The sequence below is a fragment of the Bubalus kerabau genome, chromosome 20 (genome assembly GCF_029407905.1).
Source record: "Bubalus kerabau isolate K-KA32 ecotype Philippines breed swamp buffalo chromosome 20, PCC_UOA_SB_1v2, whole genome shotgun sequence".
NCBI lineage: Eukaryota > Metazoa > Chordata > Mammalia > Artiodactyla > Bovidae > Bubalus > Bubalus kerabau.
In genome coordinates, this window is record NC_073643.1 from 54,451,082 (window position 1) to 54,476,362 (window position 25,281).

At 47.6% G+C, this 25,281-nt stretch overlaps 1 protein-coding gene and 1 long non-coding RNA gene across 3 annotated transcripts; both read left to right on the forward strand.

Moving 5' to 3' along the window:
- Positions 1-241: 241 nt before the first annotated feature.
- LOC129635234 (uncharacterized) lies at positions 242-2,974 on the forward strand. The gene is made up of 4 exons (XR_008706169.1): positions 242-348; positions 488-579; positions 1,460-1,620; positions 2,118-2,974. It is a non-coding gene; the product is annotated as an uncharacterized LOC129635234 (long non-coding RNA).
- A 1,398-nt stretch (positions 2,975-4,372) lies between these two features.
- LOC129635186 (serine protease 45) lies at positions 4,373-23,462 on the forward strand. Of its 2 annotated transcripts, XM_055557923.1 has the most exons (9): positions 5,069-5,235; positions 5,454-5,627; positions 5,849-6,017; positions 6,619-6,875; positions 17,594-17,620; positions 20,724-20,871; positions 21,105-21,379; positions 22,230-22,393; positions 22,729-23,462. In XM_055557923.1, exons 2-9 carry the CDS (start codon positions 5,486-5,488, stop codon positions 22,960-22,962), a joined length of 1,416 nt encoding a protein of 471 aa, XP_055413898.1. In that variant the 5' UTR covers positions 5,069-5,235; positions 5,454-5,485; the 3' UTR covers positions 22,963-23,462. The 2 variants fall into 2 exon arrangements, with proteins under 2 accessions (XP_055413897.1, XP_055413898.1); XM_055557922.1 differs by lacking the exons at positions 17,594-17,620; positions 20,724-20,871; positions 21,105-21,379; positions 22,230-22,393; positions 22,729-23,462 and adding exons at positions 7,733-7,890; positions 9,401-10,295 and having other exon boundaries at positions 4,373-5,293.
- Positions 23,463-25,281: the final 1,819 nt, after the last annotated feature.

Here is a 25,281-nt window from a genome sequence, read left to right on the forward strand (position 1 = left end):
AGAAAGGGGCCCTGGCAGGTCAGCCTGCAGTTAAGAGGTCGCCACAGATGCGGAGGTTCCCTCATTGCCCCACAGTGGGGGCTAACGGCAGCTCACTGTGTAGAACAGTAGGTATCTGGTGCAGTGGGCTTGATCTGTCGCTTGGGTTATATGAAACAGAGCCGTTCACATCCCCCCTACCTGAGCGCGTACCTGAGCTTTCCTTTCTTTACCTTATAATGAAGCCATAGCTCCTAATTTGTGTTCACTGCGAGTGAAACATGAGTCTTGCATTTCTTCCAAGATCCCGGATGCTACTCTGTGGTCCTGGGACCTCACTTGGAGAATCACTGACTCCAGTGGTTACGGGTGAGGAGGGGATGTGGTTTAGAGGGAGGAAAGGCTGATGGCTGGTAGGAGATGGGAACAGGCTGGGAAGAACCTGGAAGGGTTGGAGGGGAGTGTAGCCCCCCCAGCATCTCTGTGACGGCATACTGTCTTTCCACAGCTTTCGAGAGTTTACGGTGATGATGGGAACCACATATTTATATTCACATTGCAAAACTACAGTGGTCGTTCCAGTTAAACACATCAAATCATGTAAGGATTTTGATTGGAACCTTACCCCTAATGACATTGCCCTTCTTCAGCTGGCCCACTCTGAATTATTCTGCATACATCCAGCCAGTGTGTCTCCCTAGAAAGAATTTTGAAGTGAGACCTGGGACACAGTGCTGGATAACTGGATGGGGCCGCACTTTAGAATTTGGTGAGACTGGCAGGCAGGATCTGAGGGGGGAAGTCTGGAGCCCTGGGGTTGGCTAGTAGGCTGAAGGGAGGGACAGGGAGGCTGGTTCTCTACAGGTGGGCAAGGGAGCAGGTGGAGCTGAGGCTGCCTGGGAGTGACTGCAATGCAGTAGGGATTCCTCCTGTTGCGTTAGACCTGGGGGCGGGGTTCCGGGTATGGTGGGTCCTCTCCAGGGTGGACTTCAGCTCCAGGATGACGAGCTGTCTGCCAGTCAGAGCTGTCCTGCTCTGGAATTACCTGCCAGGTGGGGAGGGAGCTTCTTGTGCCTGGGATGTAGGTCTAGCCAGAGCAGCCCTGGGAGGCTGGGTTGGTACCCGTGGGCACTGCCTGTCCCGGAGTCTGTGACCCTGCCCTGTACAGACACCTGTCACTGCTATTGCTGATACTCAGAGTGACGACGCTTGCTTTTGTATCAGGCCTTGTAAGAAGCCTTGTCTCTTTGTGTCCTGAGTCATTCCTCCTTCTGACTTGGCTTAGCTTCTTACTTCATCTGCTCCCTGTGTCAGCAGGTGGCCTCAGGTCCTTCTGTGTCAAATGGGACAAAACCCACTGTCCTTCCTTTTCTAAGAGGGAAGGAGTGTGAATGCCCTGATCAAGACCCACCGTGCGATCTGAATGACCCTGCCATGTTCCACTCATGCAGATTCTCTTACTCCTGAATTGTCTCTGTAGACCCAGCTTCGATGTCACCTAAACTTCAGGAAGCTGAGCAACTCATCATTCCCCTAAAGCAATGTGCTGTGATGGCTCAGAAAACATCAAATAAATCAGGGAATCGGGTTCAAAAAGGAATGGTCTGTGCCCAGAACATAAACAGCAAAGGTCCCTGTAGGGTGAGTTGATGGGTCCCTTGCCACCTCTGTATTGAGGTTGTCCCCTGAAAGTTTCTTCATTCCCTAGTAGCAGGGCCTGGGTTATCTCCCACCTTCTTTTTCTCCTAAAGCCTTTGCTTTAGGAGATTCAGTAGAGAACCCCTCAAGACATCTGTGAGCTGGCCTGGCCTGTTCCTCCAATAGGGAGCAGCCCTCCCATCCTGGGGGTGCTGCCAGCGTGCAGTAAAGTGGGGGTCATGATGATGATTTGAGTATATCCCTGCAGGACCAATGTCCAGGGCTTACTGGCCTTATAGCTCCTGTGCGTTCCTAGAACTTGGGAAAGAATAGTATTTCTCAGATGATGGTAAAGCGTTCAGCTCTCAAATGTCATTCACAGAAACCTGGGCCTGGGGAAGGCCCTGGTGCCTGTCTCCCCAGTCCTTTCATAGTTGCCAACCTGTTATGATTATCTCCTCCGTTCTTTTGTTTGTTTCTTTTTTTTTTTTTTCCTCCAGGGAGATTCTGGGAGTCCCCTGGTCTGTCAGTTTCAGACATCATGGATCCAGGTGGGGATTGTGAGCTGGGGTGATCGCTGTGGTTTGAAAGAAGTGCCTGCAGTGTACACAGATGTTAGTTTCTACAAGGATTGGATCACTGCAAGAATGAGTCAAGCATCAGGCCTGGACTCTGGATTCCTTATTCTGCTACTGTGTCTGTTGCTGCCTCTGGGTATCCTGGCAACCCTGTAATCACCCTGGCCTCTGCCATTCCTGCTTCTGAGTCTCACATTAGCCCTGCCTCTGAGATGCCTCTCCTACTCAATGCCCTGTCCTCAAATCCATTTGGGGTCCACTGATCCTGTGGAGATCCACAGGACAGAGTGGCAGCAAGTGGAGACTGAAATTGTACCTGCCTGGTGCTCCAGGAACCTGCCTCATCGAGGCCTATCTGTAGGCCGTGCTCTGCTTGCCAGGAAGGAGTGGGTGAAACCATCCCACCTGGATGGACAGTGACCTGCCAGGTGATGCTTCAGGATGCTGCACGAGTCTTGAAGAACATTTTTCCATTGTCACCAGTGAAGCAGTGTTAGACCTGACACTTTATCAAACCAGCCCACCTGATGATTGTTGGGAGGGAGGGAGGAGGCCTCTTCATTTCCATATCTGACTCAGTTGTCTGGGTTGGGAGAAGGTCCTCTGCTTCCCAGTGCAGATCACTCTGTGAGTGTGCAGGCTCTGTTGCATAAACCCTCATGGGTCAACTCAGTCTGGAACCACCTTCCCAGTGCTGCAGTGGCGACTCTGCACTCACCACTCAGCATTTAGGAGAGTGGAAATTTCAAGTATGAAACTAATAAATGTTTGGAGAGTCTCTTGTACGTTCTGAAGCTGTGCTCTCCTGAAGTTTGTGGTGTTACACATAGCATATTAGGAAACTAGTTTCCCATTTAACCGGGGGAGTTTTCATGGCATCTGTTACTCTCTAGAAAGTGGGAGATGAGGAGCCTGTGTACTTGGTTAGAAGTATGATGTGTTCAGTTCAGTTCAGTTCAGTTCAGTCTCTCAGTCATGTCTGACTCTTTTCGACCCCATGAATCGCAGCACGCCAGGCCTCCCTGTCCATCACCAACTCCCAGAGTTTACTCAAACTCATGTCCATCGAGTTGGTTATGCCATCCAGCCGTCTCATCCTCTGTCGCCCCTTCTTCTCCTGCCCCCAATCCCTCCCAGCATCAGGGTCTTTTCCAATGAGTCAACTCTTTGCATGAGGTGCCCAAAGTATTGGAGTTTCAGCTTCAGCATCAGTCCTTCCAATGAACACCCAGAACTGATCTCCTTTAAAATGGACTGGTTGGATCTCCTTGCAGTCCAAGGGACTCTCAAGAGTCTTCTCCAACACCACAGTTCAAAAGCATCAATTCTTTGGTGCTCAGCTTTCTTCATAGTGATGTGTTAGGCATTGCGAACTGGAGCTTCTTATATGCTCCTCTCAGGAAGGTGATAAGTTGCTGCTGCTGCTAAGTCACTTCAGTCGTGTCTGACTCTGTGGGACCCGATAGACGGCAGCCCACCAGGCTTCCCTGTCCCTCGGATTCTCCAGGCAAGAACAAGGGAGTGGGTTGCCATTTCCTTCTCCAATGCATGAAAGTGAAAAGTGAAAGTGAAGTCGCTCAGTCATGTCCGACTCCTAGCGACCCCATGGACTGCAGCCCACCAGGCTCCTCTGTCCACGGGATTTTCCAGGTGATAAGTTATGTAGGTAAAATTAAGCAAAAACACAGAGGAGTTGCCTCTCACAGTTCATCATCTAGACCTAACAGCACTATGAGGAATTTTACAACTACCGACAGAATACTTATTCTTTTTGAATGCTCAGGGAACTTGCAGAGTAAAAGCCTAAAGAGGGACTTCCCTGGTGGTCCAATGTTAAGAATCTGCATTCCCAATGTGACGGGAGGGAGGGCAGGGCGGGAGGGGGGCTCCCATGTGTGATCCCTGGTCAGGAACTAGATCCTACCTTTTGCAGCTAAAAAGATCACGTGTGCCACAACTAAACACTGCTGCTGCTGCCAAGGCGCTTCAGTCGTGTCCAGCTCTGTGCGACCCCATGGACGGCAGCCCACCAGGCTCCCCCGTCTCTGGGATTCTCCAGGCAAGAGTACTGGAGTGGGGTGCACATCTAAACACAGCGCAGTTAAATAAATTTTTTAAAGAGCCTATGGAAAACCAATAATCTCAGGGAATCCGTGTGATTCACATTCTGTTCATGAGCCACATATCAATAATGGTAAAATCAATTTTTAAAAATCCCATATTTCTGAAACAAAGTCAAAACCCTAGTGAATGGCCATCCTTTAAAAGGGAAATCACGAGGAAATTATAACTTTCCAGTTTCCCATAATTGGTCCCCTGTGCTTCGTCTTTTAAAAGCTTTTTCTTATGTATCTTATGTATCTACCTCCCTCTGTCCCTTACACAGTCTTCTCTTTATGCTCTCATTTAATAATCAAATGTTAAAATATCATCCCAGCTTTTTTTGGTTTCTTTTGCAGCAGTGTGTCCTGGCATTCCGCTTTCTATCTCTTTATTTTCCAGGTGTCTGTATCTCTTTGTGTAAATTTGTACCTTCAGTGGTCTACTTCTGGACCTTGCCTTTTCCTCCAGTTTGAAAGTTGTTGTTTGGCATGTTCAACTCATTCACGCTTATTGCAGATGCTATTATATTCCGGCTGGAAACTGCCATTTTGTCCTGTGGTTTTCTATTTATCATACTTCTTTTTGTTTTTATGTTTTATTGGGCAGATCGCATTTTTTCTTTCTTTTTTTTTTAAGTCTCCAGTGTTTAGATCACGCTGAGGCATCTAATTCCTGATATTTCTACTTTAATGTGGAGAACTTAATTACGAGTTCAAGGGCCTTGAAACCACAACCAGGCTGGATTGAAGAAACACGGCTGAAGAAGCAGAAAGTGAAGATGTTGGAGCCGCAGGCCCTGGCTCTGTGTTCCCTCCAACGGGAGGGCAGGCGCGTAGCCCCCACGAGGGGGCGCCGCAGAGCGCGGAGGCGGCTAGAGGCGGCCATGGCGTCTCTGGGAGTTCCCCGCGGCGGCGGAGGCAGCTCCCTAGGCCTTCTGGTCTGGCTCTTGTTCCTTTGGCCACAGCTCTGTGAGACAGGGCCGGCAAGGACTGGAGGTGGCTAGGCTGCACTGCATGGGTGGCAGCTGGGGCTGACGGCTGGACTAGGGCTGGGGGACGGAAGCGGGAGCTGGGGATGGTCCCCTGGGCAGAGGCCGGTGCTGACAGGCCGCACTCCAGGCCGCTCCTTTTCTCACTGGTCCCTCGCCTCCCTCAGGTGAGGGTGCCAGACCCAAGGAGGATTCTGCAATGAGCCGGGCAAACGCAGAGGCCCCCTCAGCTCCAGGACACCTGAAATCTGAGGAGGTTCCAACAGCTCCAGGGCTGCCTACACCCCCAGCGGAAGATGTTCTGCAGATCCCTCCTCCCTTTGGAGCGTGGTTTGCGCAAGGTACTGCTGCTTTCTACGCGGGGCTCTACAGACCCGCCTGGGATCTAGAGGCAGCACATGCCTGGCTGGGTGACTGTCCTGGTGGGTTTGAGAGGAAACCTGCCTCTACCTCAGCGGTGAGGGGGGTGGGGCGCAGATGCAAAGCTAGTGGCGGTGGCGGTGGAAGGTGGTGGAGGTATTAGAGGGGAGGCAGCAGCTTCACCTCCAGCCTCTCTTTTTAGTGAGCCAAGGAACATGTGGCCATCGGAAAATGAGGATAATTGGTGGAATGCCAGCCCCAGACAGAAAGTGGCCCTGGCAGGTGAGCCTGCAGATCAACAATGAACACGTGTGCGGAGGCTCCCTCATTGCCCCACAGTGGGTACTGACTGCAGCTCACTGCATATTTGGGTGAGTGTTTTCTGTTCTGGGCTTGGCCTGCTGCTCAGGCTGTTATGAAGTGGAGCCATTCCTGCCCCTTTCCTCTTCTTCATCTGAAAAAGAGGCCACAGTCCCTAGTTGGTGCTCACTGTGAGTGCTACATGAGTTCTGCATTTCTACCAAGATCCCAGGTTCTGCTCCAGTGGTTGTGGGACCTCAGTTGTAGACCACTGACTCCAGTGGTTAGGGGTCTGCTAGGGGACGTGGTTTAGAGGGAGAAAAAGGCCAATGGCTGTCATGTGTGCTAAGTCACTTCAGTCGTGTCTGACTCTGTGTGGCCCTATGGACTGTAGCCTAACAGACTCATCTGTCCATAGATTCTCCAGGCAAGCATACTGGAGTGGGTATCCACGCTCTCCTCCAGGGGATCTTCCAGACCTGGGGATCAAATCCGAGTCTCTTATGTCTCTTGCTTTGGCAGGCAGATTCTTTACTGCTGAGCAAACCGGAAAGCCCTGATGGCTGTTGTAGGAGATGGGAGCAGGATGAGAAGAATCTGGAAGGGGTGGTGGAGGGGGGGGTAGTGTAGCCCCTCCAACATCTCTGTGAGGGGCATGTTCTCTTTCCACAGCTTTGAGGAATATACAGTGCGGATGGGAAGCACATTGTTACTTCCACAATCGGGAATGGTCATTCCAGTTCGAGACATCGTTTGCCATAGCTTTTATGATGTTAGAACTTTGATGAATGACATTGCCCTTGTTCTGCTGGCCCACTCTGTGAATTATTCTGCATACATCCAGCCAGTGTGTCTCCCTGAAAAGAATTTTGAAGCAGAAACTGGGACACGGTGCTGGGTGACTGGATGGGGCCGACAGATGGAAGACGGTGAGACTGGCAGGCAGGATCTGAGGGGGGAAGTCTGGAGCCCTGGGGTTGGCCAGTAGGCTGAAGGGAGGGACAGGGAGGCTGGTTCTCTACAGGTGGGCAAGGGAGCAGGTGGAGCTGAGGCTGCCTGGGAGTGGCTGCAGTGCAGTAGGGATTCCTCCTGTTGCGTTAGACCTGGGGGCGGGGGTCTGGGTATGGTGGGTCCTCTCCAGGGCGGACTTCAGCTCCAGGATGACGAGCTGTCTGCCAGTCAGAGCTGTCCTGCTCTGGAATTACCTGCCAGATGGGGAGGGAGCTTCTTGTGCCTGGGATGTGGGTCTAGCCAGAGCAGCCCTGGGAGGAGGCTGGGTTGGTACCCGTGGGCACTGCCTGTCCTGGAGTCTGTGACCCTGCCCTGTACAGACACCTGTCACTGCTATTGCTGATACTCAGAGTGACGACACTTGCTTTTGTATCAGGCCTTGTAAGAAGCCTTGTCTCTTTGTGTCCTGAGTCGTTCCTCCTTCTGACTTGGCTTAGCTTCTTACCTCGTCTACTCCCTGTGTCAGCAGTTGGCCTCAGGTCCTTCTGTGTCAAATGGGACCAAACCCACTGTCCTTCCTTCTCTTAGAAGATAGGAGGGTGAATGCACTGATCAAGACCCAGAGTGTGGGACTTCCTTGCAGTCCAGTGGTTAAGACCCCACGCTTCCACTCCAGGGGGTGCAGGTTTGATCTGTGGTTAGGGAGTTAAGATCCTGCATGCTGCACAGTGCAGCCAAAACACTCAAACAAACAAAAGAGACCCAGAATGGGATCTGGGGGCCCCGTTCTATTCCACTCAAGCAAACGTTTTATTTCTGAGTTGTCTTTCTGTAGTCAAAGTGCTGCCAGAAATTCTTCAGGAGACTGACCAAATCCTTCTTCGCCACACATTATGTAACAAGAAATTGCAGGCACACTTAGGATATCGTCGTACATTAGTTCGAAAAGGGATGATATGTGGCTATCACGAAGATCTTAAAAGCCCCTGCAAGGTGAGTTGATGGGTCCCTCGCCACCTCTGTATTGCGGCTGTGCAGTTTCCTCATTCCCCAGCAGCAGGGCCTGGGTTATTTCCCACCTCCTCTTTCAGCCTTTACTTAAGGAGATTCAGGGGAGAACTCCTCAAGATACCCATGAGCTGGCCTGGCCTGTTCCTCCAATAGGGAGCAGCCCTCCCATCCTGGGGGTGCTGCCAGGGTGTGGTGAAGTTGGGGGTGATGATGATAATCACGTAGTTCCTATAACTGATTTCTTTCTGTAGTCACTTCCTGTGCCAGTGTGAGCATTCACCCACATTAGCTCAGTCTCCCAGCTCACAACCCTGCCACCTGGACATTATACATCTTATTATACAGATGTGGGCCCTCCAGAGACAGAAGTCCCAGGTCCCCCTGGGAGTGCCTGTAGGAGCCCTGGGCCCACAGCCTCCCCTCTGCCCTGAGCAGCCTTCCTGAGCAGGGGACAGGGGACAGGTCTCAGAGGATGAGTGTTGGGATTCTGGCAAGAGGAGAACATCACTGTGGGAGAGGGAGCAGTGAGTCTGAGGCTCAAGGTCTGACGCACCGGTCATGTTTAGGGAATGGGTTTCCGGTCTGGAGCAATGAGGAGGCCAGTATGGCCAGAGTAGGGGCTGGAGTCAGAACGTGTAGCCTGCAGGCTGTGCTGTGTTTCTTGGTCCTGTCCAGGCAGGCCTGTAGGCCAGGAGTTTGTTCTTTGTTGTGTGGGCAATAGTGCTGAGCCGCAGGCGGGACCTGGGCTGGTGGGGGCTGGGAAAGGGGTTGTGTTCGTGTCATCACTTCTAGTCACCAACTACATGGAGGATGGGGTGAGGGAGAGCTTGAGGAGGACTCTGAGTTTATGATGAACTGGTTGGTGAGGGGCCTACCAGAACAGGGTTGAGGAAGGATGTGCAGTGTGTGTGTGAGCTGGGGTTTTGCAAGTCTGGATGTGTTTGGAGAGCGGGGCTGCTGGAAGAGTATGTAGTTGAATGTGTGGAGTTGGGACTGGGAGAGATTTCAGTGTAGAGGTGAGGACTCTGGCGCCCCCATGCTGGAATGATAGTGAGAGAATGTCACAGCTGGGAAGGCCCAGGACTGACCAGTGGAATAGTCTCTGGCCTTAGAGCCCAAGAAGGGCTCTGGAAGCTACTCACAGTGCCAGGGGATGCCCCTTTAGTTGCTGGGTGGTGGGAGGCTTGGAGAGGCGCAGGTGCGGGGGAGGGTTAGGGACACTGAAGGAGAATTTGAGTATATCCTGGCAGGACTAATGTCCAGGGCTTACTGGCCTTATAGCTCCTGTGGGTTCCTGAGCACCTGAGAAGTAGTAGTATTTCTCAGATGATGTTAAAAGTATTCAGCTCTCAAATGTCATTCAAGGAAACCTGGGCCTGGTGGGTACTTGGGGAAGGACCTTGGTGACACTAGCAAGGTCCCTAGTGCCTTGCTAGAAATCAGCCTTTATTGATGATGATCCCCTTCCATTCTTGTTTTTTTTTTTCTCCAGGGAGATTCTGGGGGTCCCCTGGTCTGTGAATTTAATGACACCTGGGTCCAGGTGGGGATTGTGAGTTGGGGCATTGCCTGTGGTCGCAGTGAATTGCCTATAGTTTATACAGAAGCTAGCCTGTACAAGGACTGGATCATTGATCACATCATTAAGGTGTCCTCTTGTGCCTCAGCTGGATTCTTGATCCTATCACTGTCTCTGGTGTTGCCCCTGGGCCTCCTGGTGGCCCTGTGATCACCCTGGTCCACACTCCCCACTGTTTCTGAGTCTCAATTAGCTCTGCCTCTGACCTCCCACTCCTACTCAGTGCTGTTTCCTTGATTCCATTTGGGATCGATCCACTGACCCTGTGGAGATCCACAGGACAGAAAGTGGTAGCAAGGAAGGAACCCTGGAAGTTTCCCAGCCTGCTGTTCCAGGCACCTGCATCATCCATGCCTACCCCTTGGCTGTGCTCTGCCTGCCGGGAAGGAGTGGGTGAAACCATCCCAGCTGGATGGACAGCAACCTGCCAGGTGATGCTTCGTGAGTCTTTATCTACATCTGGGCATCATCTAACAAAGAAGAGACATCATCAACGGTGCAACAGCATTAGACCTGACACTTTATCAAACCAGTCTGTGTGGTGACTGTTAGGAGAGACTGAGGCGGCCTCACCGTGTTCATTTCTGACTCAGTTGTCTGGGTTGGCAGAAGGTCCCCTGCTGCCCAATGCGGATCTGAGTCCCCATCCTCTGCCACACAAATCTTCCTGGGGCAACTCAGTCTTGGAATCCTCTTCTCAGTGCTCCAGCGGCCACATCCAGGCTCACCCCAAGTTGTGTTGAGGCAGTTATGGAGTATGGAGATTTCTGATGTCAGCTGAATAAATGTTTATTCTTTTGTGTTCTGATGCTCTTCTCTCCTTGCAGTTGTGGGGTTGCATATGACATACTCTGTAGAAAACTAGTTTCTCATTTGGCTAAGAAACTATTCATGGTTCTCATTAAGCTCTAGAGGGGGAGGTGAGTCCACATCTACTCATTGATGAGTCTAGGAATGGTTTTAGCTAGCAGGTCCCTGCTCCCTGTACTCCTATTATAGTTAACAGCATGTCTGTGGGGAGCTTTGTACCCTAATGTCATAGCCTTTATAGCTTAGAGTAGAGAATCAAGAGAGACTGGAACTGGGAGTAAAACTTAACTCAGGCAGGGGCATGAGTAATATTATTCCTCTTCCCCTGCTTCTGCTTACTGGTCACCTCCACTTTATTACCAAAGGTCTGCATTCCTATCAGTTCAGTTCAGTTCAGTCACTCAGTCATGTCTGACTCTTTGAGACCCCATGGACCACAGCACACCAGGCCTCCCTGTCCATCACCAACTCCTGGAGTTTACTCAAACTCATGTCCTTTGAGTTGGTGATGCAATCCAGCCATCTCATCCTCTGTTATCCCCTTCTCCTCTCTCCTTCAATCTTTCCCAGCATCATGGTCTTTTCAAATGAGTCAGCTCTTTGCATCAGGTGACTAAAGTATTGGAGTTTCAGCTTCAACATCAGTCCTTCCAATGAATATTCAGGACTGATTTCCTTTAGGATGGATTGGTCGGATCTCCTTGGAGTCCAAGGGACTCTCAAGAGTCTTCTCCAACACCACAGTTTAAAAGAATCAACTCTTTGGCGCTCAGCTTTCTTTATAGTCCAACTCTCACATCCATACATGACTACTGGTAAAACCATAGCCTTGACTAGACGGACCTTTGTTGGCAAAGTAATGTCTCTGCTTTTTAATATGCTGTCTAGGTTGGTCTTAACTTTTCTTCCAAGGAGTAAGCGTCTTTTTATTTCATGCCCGCAGTCACCATCTGCAGTGATTTTGGAGCCCCAAAGAATAAAGTCTTTTACTGTTTCCACTGTTTCTCCATCTATTTGCCATGAAGTGGGACTGGATGCCATGATCTTTGTTTTCTGAATGTTGAGCTTTAAGCCAGCCTTTTCACTCTTCTCTTTCACTTTCATCAAGAGGCTCTTTAGTTCTTCTTCACTTTCTGCCACAAGAGTGGTATCATCGGCGTATCTGAGGTTATTGATATTTCTCCCACCAATCTTGATTCCAGCTTGTGCTTCTTCCAGCCCAGTGTTTCTCATGATGCACTCTGCATATAAGTTAAATAAGCAGGGTGACAATAAACAGCCTTGACGCACTCCTTTTCCTATTTGGAACCAGCCTGTTGTTCCATGTCCAATTCTAAGTGTTGCTTCCTGACCTGAATACAGATTTCTCAAGAGGAAGGTCAAGTGGTCTGTATTCCCATCTCTTTCAGAATTTTCCACAGTTTATTGTGATCCACACAGTCAAAGGCTTTGGCATAGTCAATAAAGCAGAAATTAAAGCAGAAATAGATGTTTTTCTGGAACTCTCTTGCTTTTCCGATGATCCAGCAGATGTTGGCAATTTGATCTCTGGCTCCTCTGCATTTTCTAAAACCAGCTTGAACATCTGGAAGTTCACGGTTCACATATTGCTGAAGCCTGGCTTGGAGAATTTGGAGTGTTACTTTGCTAGCATGTGAGATGAGTGCAATTGTGCAGTAGTTTAAGCATTCTTTGGCATTGCCTTTCTTAGGGACTGGGATAAAAACTGACCTTTTCCAGTCCTGTGGCCACTGCTGAGTTTTCCAAATTTGCTGGCATACTGAGTGTAGCACTTTCACAGCATCACTTCATGGCAAATAGATGGAGAAACAGTGGAAACAGTGATGGACTTTATTTTTGGAGGCTCCAAATATAAATATAAATAACCACTGCAGACGGTTACTGCGGCCATGAAATTAAAAGATGCTTGCTCCTTGGAAGAAAGTTATGACCAACCTAGACAGGATATTAAAAAGCAGAGACATTACTTTGCCAATAAAGGTCCATCTAGTCAAAGCTATGGTTTTTCCAGTGGTCATGTATGGATGTGAGAGTTGGACTGTAAAGAAAACTGAGAGCCAAAGAACTGATGCTTTTGAACTGTGGTGTTGGAGAAGACTCTTGGGAGTCCCTTGGACAGTAAGGAGATCCAACCAGTCCATCCTAAAGGAAATCAGTCCTGAATATTCATTGGAAGGACTGATGCTAAAGCTGAAACTCCAATACTTTGGCAACCTGATGCGAAGAACTGACTTACTTGAAAAGATGCTGATGCTGGGAAAGATTAAAGGTGGGACAAGAAGGGGACGACAGAGGATGAGATGATTGGATGGCATCACTTACTCAATAGACATGAATTTGAGTAAACTCCAGGAGTTGGTGATGGACAGGGAGGCCTGGCGTACTGCAGTCCATGGGGTCACGAAGAGTCTGACACGACTGAGCAACTGAACTGATGTAAATCAAGTGAAGTTAAAACACAGCCTCACACTGTACACAAAAGTAAAATGGCTTAGAGACCTAAATATAGGACATAACACCATAAAACTCCTACAAGAGAACACAGGCAGAACTCACTGAGCTAAATCATACCAATGTTTTCTTTGATCATTCTCCCAAGGCAATAAAAATAAAAGCAAAAATAGACAAATGGGACCTAAGGAAACTTAAAGCTTTTGCACAGCAAAGGAAACCATAAACAAAATGAAAGACAGCCTACTGACTGGGAGAATATATTTGCAAATGATATGACTGACAAGGGCTTAATTTCCAAAATATACAAACAGCTCATATAACTCAACAGAGAAAACAACCCAATCAAAAAATGCACAGAAGACCTACATGGACATTTCTCCAAAGAAGACATACTGATGGCCAACAGGCACAAGAAAAGATGCTGAACGTCAGCATTTTTAATTAGTAGAAAAACACAAATCAAAACTACAGTGAGGTATCACCTCACACCAGTGAGATGGCCATTATAAAAAAAAATACACAAATAAATGCTGGAGAGGATGTGGAGAAAAGGAAACCCTCCTACACTGTTGGTGGGAATATAAATTGATGCAGCCTCTATGGAAAACAATATGGAGGGTCCCCAAAAAACTAAAAATAGAGTTGCCATAATGATTCAGTAGTCCCATTTCTGGGCATATACATGGATGAAACTATAAAAAGATATGCACACCCCTGTGTTAATAGCAGCACTATTCACAATAGCCAAGACATGGAAACAACCTAAATGTACATCAACAGATGAATGGATAAAGATGACATGGCACATATATACGACAGATTATACTCAGCCATGAAAAAGAACAAAATAATGCCATTTGCAGCATCCTAGATGGACCTAAAGATGATTATATTAAGTGAAGTTAAGTCAGAAGAAGACAAATACCATATGATATCACTTATATGTGGAATCTAAAATATGACACAAATGAACATATCTATGTATCAGAAACAGGCGAACAGACACAGAGAACAGACTTGTGGTTGTCAAGGAGAGGGTGAGGGAGGGATAGATCAGGAGTTTGGGATTAGCAGATGCAAACAATTATATATAGAATGGATAAACATGCAGATTTTTTTTTACCAGCTGAGCCACCAGGGAAGCCCAAGAATACTTGAGTGGGTAGCATATTCCTTCTCCAGCAGATCTTCCCAATGAGGAATCAAAGCGGGATCTCCTGCATTGCAGGCAGATTCTTTACCAACTGAGCTATTAGGGAATCCCACTGTATAGCACAGGAAATATATTTAATGTCCTGTGATAAGCCATAGTGAAAAAAAATGAAAAAGAATGCATCTATATAATCTCTGTACTCTGTCACTTGAGTCATGTCTGACTCTGCGACCCCATGGACTGTAGTCTGCCAGGCTCCTCTGTCCATGGGATTCTCCAGGGAAGAGTATTGGAGTGGGTTGCCATGTCCTCCAGGGGATCTTCCTGACCCAGGGATTGAACCCGTGTTTCTGTATCTCCTGCATTATAGGTGGATTCTTAACCCACTGAGCCACCTGGGACACCCCATATAATCTATGTATCTATATAAATAAATAATTTTGCTGTACAGCAGAAATTAATGTAATGTAAATCAACTATACCTCAATAAAATTAAAAAAAAGAAGTCACTGAATATTCACGGGTTAACAAAATAAATTCAACTTCTTGTTCCTATATCATCCCAATCAGGTGTTCTTGCTCAGCAGGTGGCTTTTCTCTATATTATGATTCCTCTCAGCCTTGTGGTTCATGCTTACCTACCTCAGAATTCCCTGGAGGGCTTGTTAAACTACAGATAACTGATTCCACTCCCAGAGTTTTACATCCTGTAGGTTTGGGTGGGTCTTCAGAATGTACATCTCAAGTTCCCAGGTGCTACTCCTGCTGCTCTGTGGACAACACTTTGAGAGCCATTGCTCTGCATCAACACAGTAGAGAAGTCAATCTTCTCTTTACTGCCTTTGCATCGAAGTGGCACACGTCACCTCTCTTCACCTCCTATTAGTGGAACTCATATTCTGGACCACTGCAGATGCTAGGGTGCAGAATGTGGCTCCCAGAGTTGGGTCCCCCACACTTGACGGAAGCAGCAGGAATCTTGGTTGTCATCTCCCAATCCGGGATACACCAAGCAGATCCCCAAACAGCATTCTTCTACAAATCATCCTGTGAAAGCCCAAGGTTTCATAACTGCCACCATTTCTTTCAGTTTCTACCATCCCACTGGTGGTTTGTGAAAGTGTATAAATGCCTTTCTGAGGTCTCCCCAAGATCTCTTGTTCAAGTCTTAGGTCCAGCTTAAATGCTACTTTTATAAGGACATCTTCCCTGGTTCCCTAGCCTTAGTGTTCTTTTCTGGTACTTTCTACATCTTTCCAGAGTCTCAAAACAACATAAACTGAGAAACTCTTCAATGCAAGGGAAACAAGGTTGTGATCAGAGGCTGGACGACATGTCGCCAACACCAGTCTGAGGATTTGGATGTGCCTTCACTGGCCAGGTTTGGGGGTACAGTCACCAACTTAAGGCACTTGGGTGTACTTCCATGGCACCGGCCACTGAGGAGGCAACAAGAGGCATCTTCACGGAGCCTGCAGGAGGTGGGCCTACGTGTGGCTAAGCGTTCATGATTCCAGGTGCACCATCGCACGTCGTCGACGTCATCACGTGCTGGACGGGCCGTCACGTGTCTGAAGCTCCGTCATGTGCGTCAAGTGCGGGTGAAGTCGTCGCGGCGTCCGGGGTTCACGCGCGCCGCCGCTGCTGCCGCTAGAGGCCGCCTCAGGGGCCTATGGCTACCTCGCTGTCCTGCCTTAGCGCAGGGCTTGCAGCCTCGAGGCCGTTAGGCCTGAGCCGCAGCTTCCTGCTGCTGGTACTGCTGCTGCTGAACTCGGGTGAGGGCGGCGTCTGTTCCGCGCCGCTCCCGCTCCGGGTCGTCCTCCCCCGACGCTGCCCTCCAACCCGCGGGAGAGGCCGGGATGGGCCCTGCGCCGCCCTCCAGCTCGGAGCCCCTTGTCTACGGAGCCTTCGGGCCTCTCTCAGGGCGGTTCCCTTGTTCCTGGGCTCGCAAACTCCCGCCCTTTCTGCAGCTACCCTTAGCCGCCCCAGCCCTACAGCCTCCTGAGGCCTTGTGGTGCGAGAGTAGTCCCCTCTGCTGTGAGGGCTAAGCCCATGGTCTCCCCACACTTAAACCAGTGTGGTCAACTTCACTTTCTTCTCAGACCCTCTGTTCTTCGGAGAGTGCCTCACTAGCAGTGGCTTCCTTCCCTCAGGAAACGCAGGCCCTCAGGTGCTGTCTCCCTTGACTCCCTCAGCCCAGGCGGCCCCTCCAAACCTGACTGTTAGCCTTTCTTTAGGAACCAGAGCCAGGCCTCCTGTTCAAGGCCAGCCTGCTCACCCCTGCTCTGGACCCTGGGCCCTCAGTCTGCTCTCGTAGATCTGTATCCTCTCCCTTTCTATTTACTGTGTCATCCCCTCACTGCCAGATTTCTCGCAAGTTTTCACTTCATCTTTAATTCGGTGCTTCCTCATTTCTCACTTAATCCTTAGCGCGTTCCTGGCATGTCTTTGCCCTGTCATCCCTGACCTTTCCACTCCTCCCTCTTTGATTTTCTCTAATCCCTCCGCTTCTCTCAGGCCGTGCCTCCTGATTCTCCTCTACCTCAGAGTGACTCCCATGCTCTTCTGTGTTCCTCCCAGGCCCCCCATGTTCGGTCATCCCTGACTTATTGGTGTTCCCAGAAGTCTTGTCTGGGTTCCCTCTTCACTGCTCCCTGAGTGAACTCATTTGCCCTGGGTATTGAGCTGCAGCTGCCATTTATGTGATGCTCCCTCACGAAACAATGTGCCTGGATGCACAGCAACATACTGGGCATCTGTTCTTGAATGACCTAGAGCCATCGCAGCTCCTTGGGTTCCAAAGTTGAGATCCTTTTCTTCCGATAAACTAGGTTCTCTTATTCTGTCCTCTTACTCAGTGGATAGTAGTCATTTTTCTCTAAAATCAGAAATTGGGGAGTTTTCCCTAGACTCAGCTGTCTTCCTTAGTCCCACATCCAGCTCATCAAGTCTTTTGCCACTGCCACTTCGTTCAGCCCTCCTCATTTATAGCCTGGCTTCTGCCAAGTCTTTGGTGAAATCTTACTGTGTTCATCCTTTTCACCTTCCTATCTAATCTGCATACTGCCTTCACAATACAAGCCTGACCATGTCACACCTCCACTGGCCTCCCTCCTCCCAGAGTCTCACTCAGGCTTCTTGGTCTGACTTAGGAAGGCACTTCTGATTGACTCCTGACTGTCTTCCCTGGTGTCATTTCTTGCCATCACAGGCTTTGTCCTTTATCCTCTAGAGTCTCCAGCTTACACCATGATGTTTCTTTCATAAAGAATGTCATTGTCACTTTTCATTTCTATTTTACTATCTCATCTTTAAGATCTGGCACAATAACCCCTCTTTCCAGAATCCTCTCTGTCTTCTTCTGGGCTTACCTGACACCTGGAGCCTTGTCCCCACATTGATCTCACATGAGTGACTGTGTGTTTACTTGTGACTTCTCTGCTGGACAACCTGCTCCTCAAAAGCACATACAGGATGTGTCTGTCTGATACACCTCTGTCCCTTGATACAACCCCCAGCCCCTTGGCCTTGGGCTCCAGGGCTGGGAACAGAGTGGGAGATAAGGAAATAATTGGTGAAGGATTGAATGAACTAATGAAAAATGTACTTCTTCATTGTCATCCTGTTACAACCTCTTATTTCATCTCTGTTCCCCGTTTCTCCTCCAGGTTACAAAGGAGACAGCACCAAACCAGGTGGGTAGGGTAAGACCCTGCCTCAAGAAAACCTTGGATCCTGGGAGGGTATATTCTGAAGAGGGTCACAGAGATAGTGTTTCTGGGTCTATAGCAAGCAGAAATTCAGTGTAAATGGCCTGCTTTCTAAAGAACAGCCTGTGCCTGCCAGGAAGTACAGACTCAACAGCGCACAGTGAAAGCGTATCTTGGCCTCCTGTGAGAATGCAGAGCCTCTTCAAGTTCAACCCAAGCTGTATCCCATCAGGGAACATGCCCAGGAAGAAACCTTTTGAGCTCTGAACTGTTCATTTGCAAATGGAGCCTCTTGGGCCTTATGGAAGTGTCTGCAGAGCCTGGCTCTTCTGGGTTCTTCCTGTCTTTTTCCTTAGACTTTTAAGGGTGGAGGGTTGTGTTGCTCCTGTTTGTTCATAGGTTTCCATTGTAACAGGTGCACCCCGGTTTATTGTGGATTGTTTGGTTAAGTTAGTTATTTCTTCTTATATCTTTGCCCTACCCCTATTCCTTCTCTTCACTCTCCTCCCAACGTTTCTTGTATGTTCGATGCATATCTTTGTGTTTTGGTATAATTACATATTGTGGTTTTGTGTGCATGTATTTTTAACTTACATAAACAGTATGTGCTCTAGATCTCTTTCTGTTTCCTCCTCTTTTCATTTAGCTCCATTTAAAAAATATTTTCCTTGGAAATAATTTTAAACATACAAAAGACTGAAAATAGTACAAGGAACACACACATATACATAATTTTTTTCAGAATCAGTTGAGAGTAGCATGCAACTCTTTATCCCTGAATACTCTGATGTGTATTTTCTAAGGATATTCTCTTAGGTAATCACAGTACAACCTATGAATTTCAAAAATGTACATTGATATCGTATTTTTATTTACTGTCCATATTCTAATTGAGTCAGCCCTCTGCATTCCTACCAGCAATTTGTGAAGGTGTATATATTGTTACAGACCTCCCACCCCTTGGCTTCATCCAGCTTTTGCCTATCTAACAGATTAAAAAACTGACTCTTTAGTTTAATTGAGATTTTTCTCATTACTAATGAGCATGTCTCATTGTGCTTTTGGCCTCTTGAATTTCATCTTCTGATAAATTGTCCTTATCCCTTTGTACATAGTCTATTGTTCTTTTTTCTTGATGATTTCCTAGAGTTCCTTGTATATTCCTAACAAAAGCATTGATTTTAGACATTGCAGATATTACCTGCTAATCTGTCATCTGTCTGTCAACCTTGTTCCTGGGGTCAAACATCCTTGATTTTTATGTAATCATGTTAATCAGTTTAATGCCTTTATGGGTTGTGGTTTGAGGTTTGTTTAAAGAGTCCTTTTCCATCCCATGTCACATGTTTGGCTGTTAACTTTACAGGTTTACCTTCAAGGTCTTCAAGTACTACTAGAGAAGAATTGAGTTTTGTTTTTCTTATTTTATAATGAGCCAGTTTTCCCAGCACCATCTGCTCAACAGTCCATCATTTACTCAGATTGTGGTAGCGCCTTTATTTACATTAAGTTCCTGTATTCTGAGGAACAGTTTCAAGTTCTCTGTTCCTTTTTTGGGGTCCTCTTGTCTGTGCTTGTCAGGACCACAGTTTTTGTTACTATGGCTTTGTTGTGCGCCTTAGTATCTGCTAGGACAAGTATCCCTTCTTTGCTCTACTTTATGGACCTTTGTTTTTCTATTTCAATTTTAAAGTAAGTTTATCAAATTTCTTAAAAATTTGAAATGGGAAAGTGACTTTACAGATTAATTTTGGGAAGAATTACATCTGAAATATTTATTCTATTTTAAAACAATGGGTCTTTCTCCATTTATTCCAGTCATTTTCGTGTCCTTTATTAGAGTTTGAAATATATTACCACAGACATCTTGCTTAGTGTTGAATACTTGAATTCGAGGGTATTTTATAATTTTTAGCTATAAAGTGTATCTTATTTTGAATATAGTTGTGCTATATTCAGGTCGGTTGGGGTAGAGAAATGTTACTGATTTTACAAATCAGCTATTGAAGTATTATATACATGCCTGCAAAAAGTGCACAAATCTTGTGCCCAGCTCATGAAATTATCACACAGTGAATGCATCTGTGCAGTCTCCACCCAGTCAGAAAGTAGAGTGGTACCAGCACCCAGAAGCTCCCTTCTGTCGTCCCAGTTACTTCCTTTGCCCTCCTCCCACAAAGTATCATTACCCCTGGCTTCTGAAAGTGTAATTTATTTGGTTTGTTCTCTAATGTTGTATAATGTTTCCTGTAGATTTTCTTACTGCTAAAGTAAGAGTTTGTTTTGTTTTTAGTCATAAAGCTGTGTTGAATTTTTGAAATGCCCTTTTCTATATCTGTTAAGAAAAGCACATGATTTTTCCTTAGAGAAAAAGAACTGTTTATGTGGAGAATACCCCAAGAGTGCTTCCACTGTGGACTACCCTTGTGCCCTGGGACAATCTCTACATGATCATGGTTCATTATTTTAAAAAATATAATATCGGCTAATATTTTATTTACAATTCTGCATGTATCTTCACATTCATACAGTCATACAACTTGATTGTTGAAACTACTTGCAGACTAACAGTGTGTAAGCTGTGAGTGGGAGGCCTCTGTTGGCTCCATGCTGGGGCTTTTTCTTGAATCGTCTGTGTAAAAATTTCTGACATAGAAGTCTGGAGATTTTCTTGACTCTGAGTAGTATGGGGACAGAGGCCTTTTGCATTTAAGAGATGCAGAAAACCTTTTAGGAACATGGCCTGAGAACATAAGAAAATACATTTCCTGTCTTGGGGCTCCTTCTATGCTTCTCCCTAGTTTTGAAGTTTTGTGCTTTTCGCTCCCTGTGTGTCTCAGTATCTCTCTCTTCCTATCATGTCTTTGTCTTGATGCTTTTTATCTCTGTTATTGTCATTTTCTGTCCAGCTCAGTGCCTTTGGGTAGGCCGCTGCTCTTCTCTCACCTTTAGTTTCCCCTTCTTTGAAATGGAAGCAAGTCCCCGAGTTTACAGCCTTGTGCAAATTCCTCTGGGGGCATCTTGGTCTTAGTCATCCTTAGCCTCCTCTGTGTGGCCACTGTATCTCCCTGGCACACTGTTCCTGAAGCTTGTGGCCAACCTTGGTGGCCGAAGAATTTGGACCTGTCTCGCCATTGGCCCTGGGAAGTGAGCCTCCGAGTGGGAAATGAGCACGTGTGTGGAGGGGCCCTCATTGACCTCAAATGGGTGGTGACTGCTGCCCACTGCATCCAAGGGTGAGTATGGCCTCTGGAGACCCAAGACTGTAAAGGACCCAGCCTAGACTCCTTGTTTCCTCTGTGAAATAGTGTGGGGATATAGGAGGTTGAGGGAGCGGGAAGGGATTTCCAGAATAGGAGAGAGTCACTCAGGCAGGACTTCTATTAATGGGAGCATCCTTGGTGAGGTAGGAGCATAGTGTTGCTTGAGAACCTGAGATCCACCAGATGGGGCTCTGTGTCTCCTGTAGCACAAAGGAGTATTCAGTGATTCTTGGCACCTCCAAGCTGAAGCCCCCGAACTCCACAAGAACCCTCTTGATCCCTGTGAGGGACATCATTATGCACCCCAAGTACTGGGGCCGGACCTTCATCATGGGTGATGTGGCCCTTCTCCAACTTTACAATCCTGTCATCATCAGCAAGTATGTGCAGCCCATCTGCCTTCCAGAGCCCAATTACAGCCTGAAGGTTGGGACACAGTGCTGGGTAACTGGCTGGGGCCAGGTTAAACAGCGCTTCTCAGGTAAGGAGGAAGGGGTTGGGGGTGAGGTATGGCACCCCAGAGGGTACACTCCATTCTGTTGGGGTCTTGCCTGCTGAGCCCCTTCATGGTGCTTCTCACGAAGCTGTTACCTATGACCCCTGGTTCTTTGAATGTGTTAGGATTGCTCCTCACATGATAACTGTTGCCATGGTTGACACCATTGCACTTGCTGTGGGCCCTTCATTTAGACCTAGGAAAGCCTGATCATTTGCTTCTTTCAGCAGCTTAGAGTTAGGGATTCATAAATTCATTCACTTATTCGTTTACCTGACAAATGTCAATGTTCAGGCATCTGCCACATGCCAGACCCTTGGCACTGAGGATGTATGTCCTGCCTCTTGGGAACCATTAACTGGAGTGTGAGTAGGGGCACAGACTCACAAGGAAAGAGGCAGAGACTTTATCAGGTGATCCTGAGAGTAAGTGAGGAGGAGTCTGGGATGAGCTCTGGGCAGAGGGTCTGCCTGAGGTGCCAGAAGGAGGAGTGAGTGTCAATCAGGTGGCAGAGGGCACAGCCAGTACAAAGCTCAGAGGCTGGAGAGAAGCAGCAGGTGTAGGGGTCTCAATTTCAGAGTAGTTGCACTGAAACTTGTATCCTGCTTGGTTCAAAAGCAAAATTTTCCCAGAGAAAAGGGTTTTAGAGTAGAGCTTTAGAGAGTTAGGTGCTTGTCAGACATGGTCCACACTGCAGGGGAAGGGACAAGTGAAGGAGGGCCTGGAGACGTGAAGGGCTGTGGCCAAGTCTTGATGCTGGAGGGACAAACCCTGGGGAGAGGCAGGGTTAAGTGGAGTGAGGAGTCAGTTCTCACCACACTGGACTCCTCCACAGCCAACTCCACGCTGGCCCCAGAGCTGCAGGAGGCCGAGGTGTTTATCATGGACAACAAGAAGTGTGACCAGATTTACCGCAAGAAGTCCCACATCCCCCGCGTTGTCCCCCTTGTGCTGGGGGATATGATTTGTGCCACCAATTACAGAGAAGACTTGTGCTCTGTGAGTTTCTGGGAGGTTCTGGTAGCTGTCCTTCGGTTGGGATGACTCCAGATAGGGGGGCAGTTCCCCAGGGAGGGGTTTGCTTGGCCTCCCTCTTTGTCATCATCATCAGGCAGAGCCCTTCTCCCATCTTCCTTCCCCGTGACTTTGATTTTTGCCTGATATTCTGGGATGGGGTCCTCAACTGAGGAGTGAAGGAAGATTCCAGGTAGTGAGATCCTCAAGGATTGAAACAAGCTTCCAAGCAGAACTCAGAGGGTGGGCATTCTGGGTCCCCCAGTCCCTTGGGCCCCAGCTGGGCCGGGAGCCTTCATCACTCCTTTCTTTTTGCCTAGGGGGATTCTGGGGGTCCATTGGCTTGTGAAGTCGAGGGCAGATGGATTCTTGCTGGGGTGTTGTCCTGGGAAAAGGCCTGCGCCAAAGTGCGTAATCCGGGCGTGTATACCCGTATCACCAAATACAGCAGATGGATCAAGAAGCAAATAAGCAATGGGATTCTCTCAGTTCCCTGCACTTCTGCTTGGCTCCTACTCCTGTTCTGGCTGCTGCATCCCCAGATGGGCCCCTGATCTTCACTCTCCCTTCTCCATGCTTTGCCTTTGCTGAATGAGGCCAGATCAAGATTAGATCAAGGTCATGGGTCTGTATTCAACAAGAGTCAAGATGGGGAAAAAGTGGCCCCTGGGACTGAGTCCGGTTTTGGCCTCCTGGTGGGGAGGGAAGTGGTGGATGACTAAGCCTTGAGTGACCAGGAGAAAGAAGTGTGGCCTAGAAGCGCTCTGGAATTGGGGATCAGGATAGCAGGGATTAAATTTGTGAAAACATAAGCTGACTCTGTTCTCTTTTCTGGTTGGCCCTGAGGATTGGGGATCGGTGGGTGGGCAGGGCCTCCTGGAATTAATTCTCAGGAGGCTTCCCAGAGTGGAGACTGTTGTTTTTGCTAAGCCACTTGTGCTGCGGCTTTGGGAAAGGGCTTGGGCCTGAGGCATCAGTTTTCTCAACTGTAAAGTGGGCGTGAGGGGAGCAACTGAGACACGCAGTATAGGTGGCAGTAGGAAGGACCTATCGTGCTCCAAAATCAGCTTTCTTTTTTTTATAACTGGCATATAAAAAAATGATTACAAAAGTCCTGATCCTATATTTTTTAAAAATTAAAAATAATTAAAAGCAATATTTGGATTTTTGTTGTGATTTACCAAAAAAATTCAGAAATACACATAAAGATTCCCCCTTGCTCATTAACCCCCACCAGTAATGCTGCTGCCCTCCTCAAAAGTAGTCATTGTTAGCATCCTTAAATATATCAATGATTTTTTAAGCAATTAGACTCATATATATATTACTAATAACCTACATTAAAAAAACTATATGCCTTGAAAACCTTTCTATGTCAATACCTAGAGCTGTTCATAATTTTACATCATGTCACGTGTACCATGTGAGTGTGTGTGTGTCCTTTAACCAGCACCAGGGTTTGGGCGGTTTCTGAACTTGTCTGCATTGCAGCAGTGTTGCCATGAATGCGTTCCTGCACACTTGGGGTGGAGTGGGGGACACACTGCAGCATGTCGCAGCATCTTCCCAGGAGTGTACTCAGGGAGGCCCAGCAAAGGCAACGCAAATGTAGGAACTTTGGATGAACACTGTTGGTATAATTTACTCCTCCCAAAGCTGAACCAGTGTACATTTATACCTATAGTATACAAGAATGGGAGAAGGTAATGGCACCCCACTCCAGTACCCTTGCCTGGAAAATCCCATGGACGGAGGAGCCTGGTAGGCTGCAGACCATGGGGTCTCGGAGAGTCGGACACGACTGAGCGACTTCACTTTCACTTTTCCCTTTCATGCATTGGAGAAGGAAATGGCAACCCACTCCAATGTTCTTGCCTGGAGAATCCCAGGGACGGGGGAGCCTGGTGGGCTGCCGTCTATGGGGTCGCACAGAGTCGGACAAGACTGAAGCGACTTAGCAGCAGCAGCAGCAGCATACAAGAATGAATGTTTCTTCTTTTTTACTAAAAAATGGATATTATTAATCTTCAAAAATTTTGCCTATCCAGTGGTAGAAAGTTAAATCATTGCTGTTTTTATTTGCATTTCCTTGATTGGAAGAATACCTTTTCATGTGTTTATTGAAAAAAAGGCATATCTTTCCCCTAATAAAACCTTTGCTCATATGCCTATTTTAGTAATTGTTTATCTTTTTCTCATGGAAGGTCTTTCTCTTTTCTAAATATTTTTTTTTTGTTGCTGTTCAGTTGCTAAGTCATATCTGACTCTTTGCTACGTCATGGACTGCAGTCTGCCAGGCTTCCCTGTTCTTCACTATCTCATGGAGCTTGCTCCCACTCATGTCCATTGAGTTGGTGATGCGGTTCAGCCGTCTCATCCTCTGTCACCCCCTTCTCCTCTTGCCCTCAATCTTTCCCAGCATCAGGGTCTTTTCCAGTGAGTCGACTCTGAATAATTAGCTTTTTAAAAAATCATTTATGATTGTGCTGGGTCTTCATTGCTGTGCACAGGCTTTCTCTAGTTTAGATGAGCAGGGGCTACTCTTGGTTGTGGCTTCTCTTGCAGTGGTTTCCCTGGTGAAGAGCACAGGCGCTAGGCGCATGGGCTTCAGTAGTTGTGGTGCTCGGGCATACTTGCTCTGTGGCATATGGAATCTTCCCAAACCAGGGACTGAACCTGTGTCTCCTGCTTTGGCAGGCTGATTCTTATCCACTGTACCACCAGGAAAGTCCTGAATATTAAGTTTTTGTCGATTACTTTACAAATATTTTCCCCAGTTGTTGCCACTTATCTTTTAGAAATATGTAGAATAGAAGGGTAATCCTCCTGTAAAGACTTCAAAAATTATTATTGAATGCAGCCAGTCAGTCTTT

Bases quoted from the DNA above. Each gene is read 5' to 3' on its own strand.
- LOC129635186 (XM_055557923.1), top strand. From the start codon at position 5,486: ATGAGCCGGGCAAACGCAGAGGCCCCCTCAGCTCCAGGACACCTGAAA. The intron at 5,628-5,848 runs GTACTGCTGCTT...CTCTCTTTTTAG, and splicing joins TGGAGCGTGGTTTGCGCAAG to TGAGCCAAGGAACATGTGGC. The intron at 17,621-20,723 runs GTGGGTAGGGTA...CTGTTCCTGAAG, and splicing joins AGGAGACAGCACCAAACCAG to CTTGTGGCCAACCTTGGTGG.